The sequence below is a fragment of the Bombina bombina genome, chromosome 1 (assembly GCF_027579735.1).
Source record: "Bombina bombina isolate aBomBom1 chromosome 1, aBomBom1.pri, whole genome shotgun sequence".
In the NCBI taxonomy this organism is placed as follows: domain Eukaryota; kingdom Metazoa; phylum Chordata; class Amphibia; order Anura; family Bombinatoridae; genus Bombina; species Bombina bombina.
This window is the reverse complement of record NC_069499.1, coordinates 559811813-559826397: the sequence shown is the minus strand read 5'-3', so window position 1 is coordinate 559826397 and position 14585 is coordinate 559811813. Positions and strand designations below refer to the sequence as shown.

General features: G+C 41.0%; 1 protein-coding gene across 1 annotated transcript in view; it reads left to right on the top strand.

Annotated features, from left to right (window-relative positions):
- The window catches only part of VPS8 (VPS8 subunit of CORVET complex), a 478663-nt gene that overhangs the window by 258102 nt on the left and 205976 nt on the right, over window positions 1–14585 (top strand). Inside the window, 4 exon segments of the mRNA XM_053698746.1 lie at window positions 12621–12677; window positions 12792–12874; window positions 13199–13214; window positions 13216–13284. Of these exon segments, the coding sequence (XP_053554721.1) occupies window positions 12621–12677; window positions 12792–12874; window positions 13199–13214; window positions 13216–13284 (225 nt within the window).

Genomic DNA, 14585 nt, shown 5'->3' with positions numbered 1-14585 from the left:
ATAACACAGGTACTAACAAGGTAACCAGTCAGGCTTTTCCTGACTATTGGATGGTTATATAACTATCGAATTATACATCACTTTGCCATCCATGGTATTAATAAGGTAATGAGTCAGGCTTTTCCTGACCATAGGACTGTTATAGAATCACCTCACTACTTATATTAGATACTCAAAGGTAACCAGTTAGGTTTTTCCTGACTACTGGAGAATCATTTATTTACTTATTATCCAACCACTCAAGTGGACAATATATTATTAAATCCTAACAACTACCAATAAAACGTATAATATTTCATATTTAGGGGTTTTATACTGATTGCTCCATTGATTTATTCTTCTCAAACTTACTTGGAGTAATAGTATAACTTTCTCCCCTTCCATCTAACACACAACATTTACCATATTTTTTTGTCCTCATATCAATGTTGAAAGGACCCAATATCCTGGCAGACCAATAGCATCACCCTCCAAGGAAATCGTTGGTAGTCATTTCTATATTTAACTCAACACGAATCCTTACTTGGTTGTGTTGTTGTTATAGCCACTATCTCATGGCTATATGGTAGTAGACCAAAGTGTATTTTAATATGTATGTTAACCCTGATTTTAACATGATCTAATAAAAGTTATTTTTTAACATAAAATTTCTTTACACTTTTTCATACGTTCCAGAGTGCTATATTTGTACCCCTTAATCAGTTTCTTACTGATTCCTTGCATAGTACAGGGAGTGCAGAATTATTAGGCATATTAGTATTTTGACCACATAATCCTCTTTATGCATGTTGTCTTACTCCAAGCTGTATAGGCTCGAGAGCCTACTACCAATTAAGCATATTAGGTGATGTGCATCTCTGTAATGAGAAGGGGTGTGGTCTAATGACATCAACACCCTATATCAGGTGTGCATAATTATTAGGCAACTTCCTTTCCCTTTGGCAAACATGGGTCAAAAGAAGGACTTGACAGGCTCAGAAAAGTAAAAAATAGTGAGATATCTTGCAGAGGGATGCAGCACTCTTAAAATTGCAAAGCTTCCTGAAGCGTGATCATCGAACAATCAAGCGTTTCATTCAAAATAGTCAACAGGGTCGCAAGAAGCGTGTGGAAAAACCAAGGCGCAAAATAACTGCCCATGAACTGAGAAAAGTCAAGCGTGCAGCTGCCAAGATGCCACTTGCCACCAGTTTGGCCATATTTCAGAGCTGTAACATCACTGGAGTGCCCAAAAGCACAAGGTGTGCAATACTCAGAGACATGGCCAAGGTAAGAAAGGCTGAAAGAGACACCACCTGAACAAGACACACAAGCTGAACCGTCAAGACTGGGCCAAGAAATATCTCAAGACAGATTTTTCTAAGGTTTTATGGACCTGATGAAAGGAGAGTGAGTCTTGATGGGCCAGATGGATGGCCCGTGCTGGATTGGTAAAGGGCAGAGAGCTCCAGTCCGACTCAGACGCCAGCAAGGTGGAGGTGGAGTACTGGTTTGAGCTTGTGGGGCCTTTTCGGGTTGAGGATGGAGTCAAGCTCAACTCCCAGTCCTACTGCCAGTTTCTGGAAGACACCTTCTTCAAGCAGTGGTACAGGAAGAAGTCTGCATCCTTCAAGAAAAACATGATTTTCATGCAGGACAATGCTCCATCATCCGCGTCCAAGTACTCCACAGCGTGGCTGGCAAGAAAGGGTATAAAAGAAGAAAATCTAATGACATGGCCTCCTTGTTCACCTGATCTGAACCCCATTGAGAACCTGTGGTCCATCATCAAATGTGAGATTTACAAGGAGGGAAAACAGTACACCTCTCTGAACAGTGTCTGGGAGGCTGTGGTTGCTGCTGCACGCAATGTTGATGGTGAACAGATCAAAACACTGACAGAATCCATGGATGGCAGGCTTTTGAGTGTCCTTGCAAAGAAAGGTGGCTATATTGGTCACTGATTTGTTTTTTGTTTTTTGAATGTCAGAAATGTATATTTGTGAATGTTGAGATGTTATATTGGTTTCACTGGTAAAAATAAATAATTGAAATGGGTATATATTTGTTTTTTGTTAAGTTGCCTAATAATTATGCACAGTAATAGTCACCTGCACACACAGATATCCCCCTAAAATAGCTATAACTAAAAACAAACTAAAAACTACTTCCAATACTATTCAGCTTTGATATTAATGAGTTTTTGGGTTCATTGAGAACATGGTTCTTGTTCAATAATAAAATTAATCCTCAAAAATATAACTTGCCTAATAATTCTGCACTCCCTGTATATTAATTGGTACAAGCACCTACCCCTAACCAGATAGTAATTATTTATATTCAAATCTATTGAGACCTACTTAACTCAATATTTAGTAGATTATAGGGGAACGTCTAAATACATTTTTCAGTTCTGAGTAGTTCTGAGTAGTGCCATTGTTTCCTCTCCTGTAAACCACTGAGCACTCTACAGACATAACTAGAAAGTATTATATATGTGGGTATAAACCAGCACTACCCTTCAACATAGTCTTTTTAATATATACTCCAATGTGGGTGCAACAGCTTTTTTTTAGGTCTCTCCCTCAGACCGATGCAGCTATCCAAACATGCAAATATATGAAGGTGGCGCTCTCTGTGAAGTGGAAAAAACACTTTATTACGCTAAAACATTAGTATTGTTTCGAGACTACTGCCCCTCTGTCAAGCTAACAGAAAATGAGAACAATACACATATATATATATAAACCCTCACCATTTAAAAAGAGGCCAATCATTCACTAACTAGTAGACATGTATCATAATAGCTTCACGTTAACCCTTTAGACCTATTGCATTATTTACCTCTGCCTGTATGTAGATAGACTAGACCTCTCCTTAAAAACATGTAATAGAAGCAGCTTTTTCTCTTGTTAAGTGTATCCAGTCCACGGATCATCCATTACTTGTGGGATATTCTCCTTCCCAACAGGAAGTTGCAAGAGGATCACCCACAGTAGAGCTGCTATATAGCTCCTCCCCTCACTGCCATATCCAGTCATTCTCTTGCAACTCTGAACAAAGATGGACGTAGTAAGAGGAGAGTGGTGTATTATAGTTAGTTTTTTAACTTCAATCAAAAGTTTGTTATTTTTAAATGGTACCGGAGTGTACCGGAGTGTACGGAGTGGCAGCATTAGAAGAAGAATCTGCCTGTGATTTCTATGATCTTAGCAGAAGTAACTAAGATCCACTGCCGTTCTCACATATTCTGAGGAGTGAGGTAACTTCAGAGGGGGAATGGCTTGCAGGTTTTCCTGCAATAAGGTATGTGCAGTTAAAATATTTCTAGGGATAGAATTTGCTAGAAAAATGCTGCTGATACCGGATTAATGTAAGTTAAGCCTTAAATGCAGTGATAGCAACTGGTATCAGGCTTATTAACAGAGATACATACTCTTATAAAAGTGCAATATAAAACGTTTGCTGGCATGTTTAATCGTTTTTATATATGCTTGGTGATAAAAATTTATTGGGGCCTAGTTTTTTTCCACATGGCTGGCTTGATTTTTGCCTAGAAACAGTTTCCTGAGGCTTTCCACTGTTGTAATATGAGTGGGAAGGGCCTATTTTAGTGCTTTTCTGTGCAGCTAAAAATACTGACAGAGACATTCAGCTTCCCTCTGCATGATACAGTACATCTCTGAAGGGCTTAAAAGGCTTCAAAGTCGTGTTTGAGGAGGGTAACAACCACAGTAGACTGTGGCAGTTGTTGTGACTGTGTTTAAAAAACGTTTTTGTCATTTATTATTCCGTTTTTGTTATTAAGGGGTTAATTATCCATTTGCAAGTGGGTGCAATGCTCTGCTGACTTGTTACATACACTGTAAAAATGTTGTTAGTGTAACTGCCTTTTTTCACTGTTATTTCAAATTTTGTCAAAATTTGTTTCTCTTAAAGGCACAGTAATGTTTTTTATATTGCTTGTTAACTTGCTTTAAAGTGTTTTCCAAGCTTGCTAGTCTGTACAAACATGTCTGAAACAGAGGATACTTGTTCATTATGTTTAAAAGCCATGGTGGAGCCCCATAGGAGAATGTGTACTAAATGTATTGATTTCACCTTAAACAGTAAAGATCAGTCTTTATCTATAAAAGAATTGTCACCAGAGGGGTCTGTCGAGGGGGAAGTTATGCCGACTAACTCTCCCCACGTGTCGGACCCTTCGCCTCCCGCTCAAGGGACGCACGCTAATATGGCGCCAAGTACATCAGGGACGCCCATAGCGATTACTTTGCAGGACATGGCTACAATCATGAATAATACCCTGTCAGAGGTATTATCCAGATTGCCTGAATAGAGAGGCAAGCGCGATAGCTCTGGGGTTAGACGAGATACAGAGCGCGTAGATGCTGTAAGAGCCATGTCTGATACTGCGTCACAATATGCAGAACCTGAGCAGGGCCGGATTGGTCTGCCGGGAAGCCGGGAAAAATCCCGGTGGGCCGGACTAACTGCTCACTCCCTGGGCCGGTGTCAGTGGTGGCCGGAAGGAATTGGGCTAGCGTGTGCCTCTTAGAAATTTAAACAAGTACACATGGCTGTCTGCTTTACATACTTTGTATATGCACATCGTAATGCACAGCTCAGTTTACATTTGAGACTGTACATTACACTGTGCAGGGAGTGTGCCCCAGTGAGTTAATAAATTGAAATAAATTTCCTCATCTTCCCCTGCGCAGCGCAGCAGGTCCGACTCCTGCACAATCTTATGCAGCTACACAGACCCCGGCACTTCCCTCTTTCATAACTGGATTAAACCCTATTTCACTGCAATGGGGGGGGGGGCCGGTCCACTACACAGAGACACAACAGAGATGAAGTAATACTAACCAGACATATTTTATTGGTAAAAATATAAACGTTTTACATATTGTGTCAAATATTATGTTCTGGCCCCTGACTTTCATAGATTTAATCAATGTTCAGTGCCCATAGTAGGTAGATCAGTGCATGAGGGAGGGGCTTCCTACTGCTAGGAAGGAGCCAAGATTCCTATGCAGCTTGCAGGGGACTCTGCTGTCACTGCGAAGGGAGCACCCGCAGAGGCTGTGTGGACTGGAGGAAGGCTGTAATGATCTAATAAATATGCAGAGATATCTCAGTATTGTATGTTTTATATTGTGTATGTGTTGTGTCTGGGGGAGCTGTTGTGTGAGTGTGTTTTACAGTGCGTATGTGATGTGCCTGGGAAAGCTGCTGTGTATGAGTGTGTTTACAGTGTGTATGTGTGTTTTACAGTGTGTGTGGTGTTTTAATTGCAGGGTGAGTGTGTTTTACAGTGTGTATGTGATGTGTCTGGGGAAGCTAGTGTGTATGAGTGTGTTTTACAGTGTGTATGTGTGTTTTACAGTGTGTGTGGTGTGATAATGGCTGTGTGAGTGTGTTTTAAAGTGTGTATGAGTATGTGTGGTGTGATAATGGCTGTATGAGTGTGTTTTACAGTGTGTATGAGTGTTTTACAGTGTGTGTGTGGTGTGATAATTACTGTGTGAGTGTGTTTTACAGTGTGTATGTGATGTGTCTGGGGAAGCTAGTGTGTATGAGTGTGTTTTACAGTGTGTATGAGGCTGTATGAGTGTGTTTTACAGTGTGTATGAGTGTGTTTTACAGTGTGTATGTGTGTTTTACAGTGTGTGTGGTGTGATAATGGCAGTGTGAGTGTGTTTTACAGTGTGTATGAGTGTGTGTGGTGTGATAATGGCTGTATGAGTGTGTGTGGTGTGATAATGGCTGTATGAGTGTGTTTTACAGTGTGTATGTGTGTTTTACAGTGTGTGTGGTGTGATAATTGCTGTGTGAGTGTGTTTTACAGTGTGTATGTGATGTGTCTGGGGAAGCTAGTGTGTATGAGTGTGTTTTACAGTGTGTATGAGTGTGTTTTACAGTGTGTATGAGTGTGTTTTACAGTGTGTGTGGTGTGATAATGGCTGTGTGAGTGTGTTTTACAGTGTGTATGAGTGTGTTTGGTGTGATAATGGCTGTGTGAGTGTGTATGAGTGTGTGTGGTGTGATAATGGCTGTGTGAGTGTGTTTTACAGTGTGTATGAGTGTGTGTGGTGTGATAATGGCTGTGTGAGTGTGTTTTACAGTGTGTATGTGATGTGTCTGGGGAAGCTAGTGTGTATGAGTGTGTTTTACAGTGTGTAAAGAAAAGGTGCCAGTACTCAAAAAAGAAGGTGCCGGTACTCTATTGATTGATATATTGTGCTCAGTAACTTTGAGAAAAGCAAAGTGACATTATTTACAATGTTTGATATATTTTGCAGCCCTCTTTTGTGAAATATACCTGTTATGAGATGGCAGAGGTGGTGGGCATGTTTATATGTGTATATATGTCTGTAAATAATTACATATATATATATATATATATATATATATATATATATATATACACACATATCTATCTATCTATCTATCTATCTATCTATCTATTCTATATATATATATATATATATATATATATATATATATACATTGTTCTACAGACAATATAGGGCTGGTCTTCAATTTTTTTCCAGGGCTGCTTTTTTTCCACAGTCCGGCCATGAACCTGAGGACGGAGAGCTTCAGTCTGTGGGTGACGTCTCTGAATCGGGGAGACCTGATTCAGAGATTTCTAATTTTAAATTTAAGCTTGAGAACCTCCGTGTATTGCTTGGGGAGGTATTAGCTGCTCTGACATGACCTGTGACACAATTGCAGTGCCAGAGAAATTGTGTTGGCCTGGATAAATACTATGCAGTGCCGGTGAGTACTGATGTTTTTCCAATACCTAAAAGGCTTACAGAAATTATTAGTAAGGAGTGGGATAGGCCCGGTGTGCCCTTTTCCCCACCTCCTATATTTAGAAAATGTTTCCAATCAGATGCCCACTTCACGGGACTTATGGCAGACTGTCCCTAAGGTGGAGGGAGCAGTTTCTACTTTAGCAAAGGTACCACTATCCCGGTTGAGGACAGTCTGTGCTTTTTCAGATCCAATGGATAAAAAATTAGAGGGTTACCTTAAGAAAATGTTTATTCAACAAGGTTTTATTTTACAGCCCCCTTGCATGCCATTGCGCCTGTCACTGCTGCCGCAGCATTTGGTTTGAGGCCCTGGAAGAGGCCCATCCATACAGCTCCATTGACTGAAATTGTTGACAAGCTTAGAACCTCTTAAGCTAGCTAACTCATTTGTTTCTGATGCATTGTTCATTTGACCTAAACTAACGGCTAAGAATTCCGGATTCGCCATCCAGGGCGTCGGGCGCTATGGCTCAAATCCTGGTCAGCTGATGTGACTTCAAAGTTTAAATTTCCCAACATTCCTTTCAAGGGGCAGACCTTATTCGGGCCTGGTTTGAAAGAAATTATTTGCTGACATTACTGGAGGTAAGGGTCATACCCCTCCTCAGGACAGGGCCAAACAGTCTAACTTTTCGTGCCTTTCGAAATTTCAAGGCAGGTGCATCATCAACTTCCTCTGCTTCAAAACAAGAGGGAACTTTTGCTCAATCCAAGCAGGCCTGGAAACCTAACCAGTCCTGGAACAAGGGCTAAGCAGGCCAGAAAGCCCTGCTGCTGCCTCTAAGACAGCATGAAGGGAGCCGCCCCCTATCCGACAACGGATCTAGTAGGGGGCAGACTCTCTCCTCTTCGCCCAGGCGTGGGGAAGAGATGTTCAGGTCCCTGGGCGTTGTGAGATCATATCTCAGGGATCTCTTCTGGACTTCCAAAGCTTCTCCTCCACAAGGGAGATTTCACCCTTTCAAGATTATCTGCAAACCAGATAAGAAAGAGGCATTCCTAAGCTGCGTACAAGATCTCCTTGTAATGGGAGTGATCCATCCAGTTCCGCGGACGGAACAAGGACAGGGGTTTTATTCAAATCTGTTTGTGGTTCCAAAAAAGCGGGAACCTTCCGACCAATTTTGGATTTAAAGATCCTAAACAAATTCCTCAAGAGTTCCGTCATTCAAGATGGAAACTATTCGAACCCAATTTTACCCATGATCCAAGAGGGTCAGTACATGACCACAGTGGACTTAAAGGATGCCTACCCCTTCACATTCCGATTCACAAGAATCATCATCAGTTCCTGAGGTTTGCCTTTCTAGACAAGCCTATACCAATTTGTAGCTCTTCCCATTCGTGTTGGCTACAGCCCCACGAACTTTTTACAAAGGTTCTGGGCTCACTTCTGGCGGTCCTAAGACCGCGAGGCATATCGGTGGCTCCTTACCTGGACGACATCCTGATACAGGCGTCAAGCTTTTCAAATTGCCAAATCTCATACAGAGATAGTTCTGGCATTCCTGAGGTCGCATGGGTGGAAAGTGAACGAAGAAAAGAGTTCTCTATCTCCTCTCACAAGGGTTTACCTTCCTAGGGACTCTAATAGATTCTGTAGAAATGAAATTTACCTGACGGAGTCAAGGTTATCAAAACTTCTAAATGCTTGCCGTGTTCTTCACTCCATTCCGCGCCCACGGTGGCTCAGTGCATGGAAGTAATCGGCTTAATGGTAGCGGCGATGGACATAGTGCCATTCGCGCGCCTGCATCTCAGACCGCTGCAATTATGCATGCTCAGTCAGTGGAATGGGGATTACACAGATTTGTCCCCCTCTACTAAATCTGGATCAGGAAACCAGAGATTCTCTTTTCTGGTGGTTATCTCGGGCCCATCTGTCCAAGGGTATGACCTTTCGCAGACAGATAGGACAATTGATAACAACAGATGCCAGCCTTCTAGGTTGGGGTGCAGTCTGGAACTCCCTGAAGGTTCAGGGTTCATGGACTCAGGAGGAGAAACTCCTCCCAATAAATATTCTGGAGTTAAGAGCAATATTCAATGCTCTTCTGGCTTGGCCTCAGCTAGCAACACTGAGGTTCATCAGATTTCAGTCGGACAACATCACGACTGTGGCTTACATCAACCATCAAGGGGGAACCAGGAGTTCCCTAGCGATGTCAGAAGTCTCCAAGATAATTCGTGGGCAGAGACTCACTCTTGCCACCTGTCAGCGATCCATATCCCAGGTGTAGAGAACTGGGAGGCGGATTTTCTAAGTCGTCAGACTTTTCATCGGGGGAATGGGAACTCCATCCGGAGGTGTTTGCTCCAATTGGTTTCTCTGTTGGGGCAAACCAGAATTGGATCTCATGGCGTCTCGCCAGAACGCCAAGCTTCCTTGTTACGGATCCAGGTCCAGGGACCAGAAGCGGCACTGATAGCTGCTCTAGCAGCGCCTTGGTTCTTCTACCTGGCTTATGTGTTTCCACCGTTTCCTCTGCTCCCTCGTCTGATTGCCCAAAATCAAACAGGAACGAGCATCTGTGATATTGATAGCGCCTGCGTGGCCACGCAGGACCTGGTATGCAGACCTAGTGGACATGTCATCCTTTCCACCATGGACTCTGCCTCTGAGACAAGACCTTCTAATACCAAGGTCCTTTCAATCCATCCGGAATCTACTTTCTCTGAGACTGACTGCAAGGAGATTGAACGCTTGATCCTATCAAAGCGTGGCTTCTCCGAGTCAGTAATTGATATCTAATACAGGCCCGAAAGCCTGTCACCAGGAAAATTTACCACAAGATATGCTTAAATATCTTCATTGGTGTGAATCCAAGAATTATCATGGAGTAGGGTTAGGATTCTAGGATATTGTCCTTCCCTCCAAGAGGGTTTGGACAAAGGATTATCAGCTAGTTCTTTAAAGGGACAGATTTCTGCTCTGTCTATTCTTTTACCAAGCGTCTGGCAGAAGTTCAGACGTTCAGGCATTTTGTCAGGCTTTAGTTAGAATTAAGCCTGTGTTTAAACCTGTTGCTCCTCATGGAGCTTAAACTTGGTTCTTAAAGTTCTTCAAGGGGTTCCGTTTGAACCCCTTCATTCTATTGATATCAAACTTCTTTCATGGAAAGTTCTTTTTCTGATGGCTATTTCCTCGGCTCGAAGAGTCTCTGAGTTATCTGCCTTACATTGTGATTCTCCCTTATCTGATCTTTCATTCAGATAAAGTTGTTCTGCGTACAAACCTGGGTTTTGTACCTAAGGTGGTTTCTAACAAGAATATCAATCAAGAGATTGTTGTTCCATTATTATGTCCTAATCCTTCTTCAAAGAAGGAACGTCTTTTGCATAATCCTCGACGTAGTCCGTGCCTTGAAGTTTTACTTACAGGCTACTAAAGATTTTCAAACAAACAAATAAGAGATTTTCGCCAAACATCAAACCTGTTTGTTGTTTACTCTGGACAGAGGAGAGGTCAGAAGGCCTCGGCAACCTCTCTTTCTTTTTGGCTTCAGAGTATAATCCGTTTAGCCTATGAGCCTGCTGGACAGAAGCCTCCTGAAAGGATTACAGCTCATTCTATAGAGCTGTGGCTTCCACCTGGGCCTTTAAAAATGAGGCCTCTGTTGAACAGATTTGCAAGGCTGCAACTTGGTCTTCGCTCATACCTTTTCCAAATTTTCCAAATTTGATACTTTTGCTTCTTCGGAGGTGTTTTTGGGAGAACGGTTCTACAGGCAGTGGTTCCTTCCGTTAAGTTACTGCCTTGTCCCTCCCACTCATCCCGTGTACTTTAGCTTTGGTATTGGTATCCACAAGTAATGGATGATCCGTGGACTGGATACACTTAACAAGAGAAAACATAATTTATGCTTACCTGCTAAATGTTATTTCTCTTGTAGTGTATCCAGTCCACGGCCCCGCCCCTGTCCTTTTCTAGGCAGGTCTAACTTTTAATTAAAACTACAGTCACCACTGCACCCTATGGTTTCTCCTTTCTCGGCTTGTTTCGGTCGAAATGACTGGATATGGCAGTGAGGGGAGGAGCTATATAGCAGCTCTGCTGTGGGTGATCCTCTTGCAACTTCCTGTTGGGAAGGAGAATATCCCACAAGTAATGGATGATCCGTGGACTGGATACACTACAAGAGAAATAAATTTATCAGGTAAGATAAATTATGTTTTTTTTTTTAAAGGCACAGTAGCTAAACATTCCATTTATACTATCAATATTAAAAATTACCTTTTATTCACCAAGTTGTTTCTAAATTTAGGCTCGCCTGTATAACAATATCAATCCAGTGCAACTAAATCAAAGTCCTTATTTGAACCTTTGGGGGTACATTGTATTCAGTCTCCATATCCATTTACTCTATTTATTACTATTTAGTAAATCCTTAATTCTATCTCCCCCACTAGACCACACAAAAATAAAATATCGGATTTGCCAACAGAAGTCCCTATAAGGAATCTCACTACAGCACATTTACCCGTTCCAGCACACTTTTTGGAAAATGGCACATTAGACAAATCAGTTGAGGTTTTTGGCAATATCATGCTCCTAAAAACTCTAGGGGGGGAGATGGGACTTAAGGAATACACAAAGGGGCAGGAGCCTTATAAACGTTGCTAATGTTTTATCTTAATAAAGTTTTTTTTCACTTCACAGAGAGTGCCACCTTCATATCGTTCTGCAGGTTTAGATAGAAAATATTATACACCTCCATATATTAAAATAGTGCACAAGGTATCCAATGATGATACAACCCATGTATTCGTATATAGCCAAAATAGTCACAATTATACAGCAGGCCTTTATGAATCCTTAGGCTGTGATTATTTTAACCATAAAGGCTCAACACACAACACATCCATATCACGGTTGGAGTATAAATCTTACCCATATACGATCTGTCCCAAGTCAAAAACAGAGCACTGGGACAATGTCCCTCCTACCTCCTTTCGGAATTACAGATAAAGTACAACACAGTATTGCTATAATGGTATCCCACTTGATGAGCGGTGACAGCTGAAATCACCCGCTGAAGTATCCGTCAGGTCTGGCTATGAGTATGGTCGAAAGGACCGAAACCCAGTCAGACCATTTCCTCTCCTTGGCTGCTCTATATCACATTGAGTTTAGCTAAGTAATTGTGTTGTGATGCCATGGACTTTTAAAGATTTGTAAAATAAAGTTTTACCTTTTAAATTTAAAAGGAGCTGCATGGTTCTGGATTATTGCACCCTTTTTTTCTGACCACCATATATTATCCTCCTTTGTTAAGAAGGGGCTACTTTTGGCCCCCTTTAAAAAGCCACAAATAAGAAGAATATTTTAAAGTATCACTGTCTCTTATCTGTCAATTATCTTGTAAGAAAATAGGAGAATAAATTATAAATCAAGAATTATCTGAAGCCTCATTACTGAGAAAATATTGTGAACTGATCAGTTACAGACTTGTTGGGCTAAAATGTTCTTATTTTATTTCAAAATCTATGTTTCTTACACCTTTATGTAAGAGGCATAAGTACCACAACTCCCTTGGTACACGCTAGGTATACAGGATGTCTGGTTACTGCTACTAACCTTATCTACACCACTTACTAATATCATATGAACCCCACAATTGATCTGGCAGGAAATATAAATATTTCTTAAAGTTTACATTGCACATAAAATAAAGCTTCAACTGCAGGTAACAAAAAAGTCTAGAATGGATGACTTATTAAGGTTCTGAAACATTCTTAGCTGATGTAGCGCACCCAGCCAAATCCCAGAATGATAGATTATTAATTGTTTGTTCTGCTATATCTCCTTAGGTTCTAGAATTTCTTTGCAGTCCAGATGATGATTCTCGTCATTCAGAGAGGCAGCAGGTAATCTGATATATTATTGCACTAACTGTATAAATGAAAAGTTGTCCTGGGATTTATTTACACCACAGGCCCTTCCCCTTATCACTATATTCTTGTTTTTCCCTTTCCACAAAGGTGCTTCTGGAACTGCTTCAGGCTGGAGGTGTTGTGCAGTTTGAAGAGAACAGACTGATTCAGCTGGCAGAGCGGGCACAGTTGTAAGACTGCTCATTTAACATACTGCAGGGTACTCTGTATTGAAAGCTATGTTCTTATAATATGGTTTGTCCTGTTGTTCATACTTTCCATCCTAATATAACAACTGTTCTTATGCGTAGTAAGAAATGTTTTTCCCCTTTTAGATTCCAGAATGTTTTTAACTTTTCACAGCAAATGTAATGGCATAAAGATTACTTAAGAGGCTTTTTTGGGTATGGCCCTTAGTTGTAGAACAATACAAAATGATTTATTTTGTAAACCCATATTTTGAAATTCAGTGCTATTAGTTGTGCCCCTCTCAGTTTATTTTTTTCTTCTCCTAGTTATCAGATTTGTGAGTTTTATGTATGAACGGAAGCATCAGTATGAGAAAATCATAGACTGCTACCTGCAGGATCCTGTTCGGAAGGTAAGTGTGGTCACCCAGAAAATGTCCATAATTATTTAGCATGCTCATCTGTATTTATCTATCTCTCATCAATCTATCTATCTCTCATCAATCAATCAATCAATCTATCTATATGTCTGTCTATCTATCTATCTATCTATTCCTCATCAATATATCTATGTCTGTGGCCCCAAGTTATCAAGGTCCGACAGACCTCGCTGAATACGGCGAGCAATACGCTTGTCGTATTCAGTATTGCACCCAGCAGCTCACAAGAGCTGCTGGTTGCAACGCTGCCCCCTGCAGACTCGCGGCCAATGGGCCGCCAGCAGGGGGGTGTCAATCAACCCCGATCGTACTCCATTGGGTTGATTTCCGGCGATGTCGTGTCCACCTGCTCAGAACAGGTGGACAAGTTATGGAGCAGCGGGTCTTTGGTGGACCGCTGCTTCATAACTGCTGTTCCTGGCGAGCCTGCAAGCTCGCCAGAAACATGTGGCCTCAAGCTCGGAGCTTGATAAATGTGCCCCTGTGTATCTGTCTCTCATCATCTGCCATATATGAAAAAAGTCTTATAATCTCAACATAAGATTGTAAAAGTACGATTATCACAGGCTAAGATAACAGCATCAGTGCTCCAGTTACAATATCTGCGTATTGATATTGCATTTAAAAAAAAAACATTCTTATTACAGGCAGCAAAAATTTTATGAGCGTTCATACATCACTGTAGATAGCATCAATGTAGATTGCTGAAAATGTATTGCTGCCCTAAAATGTGCTCCTGTCGGCAGGCTAAATATTAATGCAAATAATAATCTAACCCAGGTTATATATATATATAACTGGCAAAACTATGCATTAAAAACAGTCTAGATCAACCAAGAATTAAAAATAAAAACTCCAATTTGAATGTTTTTCTATGGACAATATTGATTCAACTGGGAGGTGTCTCTAAATCTTAGTGAGTCAGCTGATTGTGCACAAATCTCCACATCTCTAAATTTGCTTCTCTGAAACAGCTCTTTGTATTTCATTTTGTCACTTAAATTGCTAAACTTCTGTTACGTTGTGTTATGGATTGTGAAAATAAGTTGTGTTCTGATAGGTTTGTACATAGAATTGTGCACAAGCTTCAGTTTACTGTGTTGTGCTTTGGTTGATGATAAACATGAATTCAGCTGACAGTTAGCATTTGCTGTTATCAGTGTTGCACGCCATTCATGTCACGTCCAACATGATGAATTAATAATGTCAATATGTCTCCTGGAAATTCTGTTTATTTAGGTTTATATTTTTGTGATTTTCTCTTGGCTTCTGAA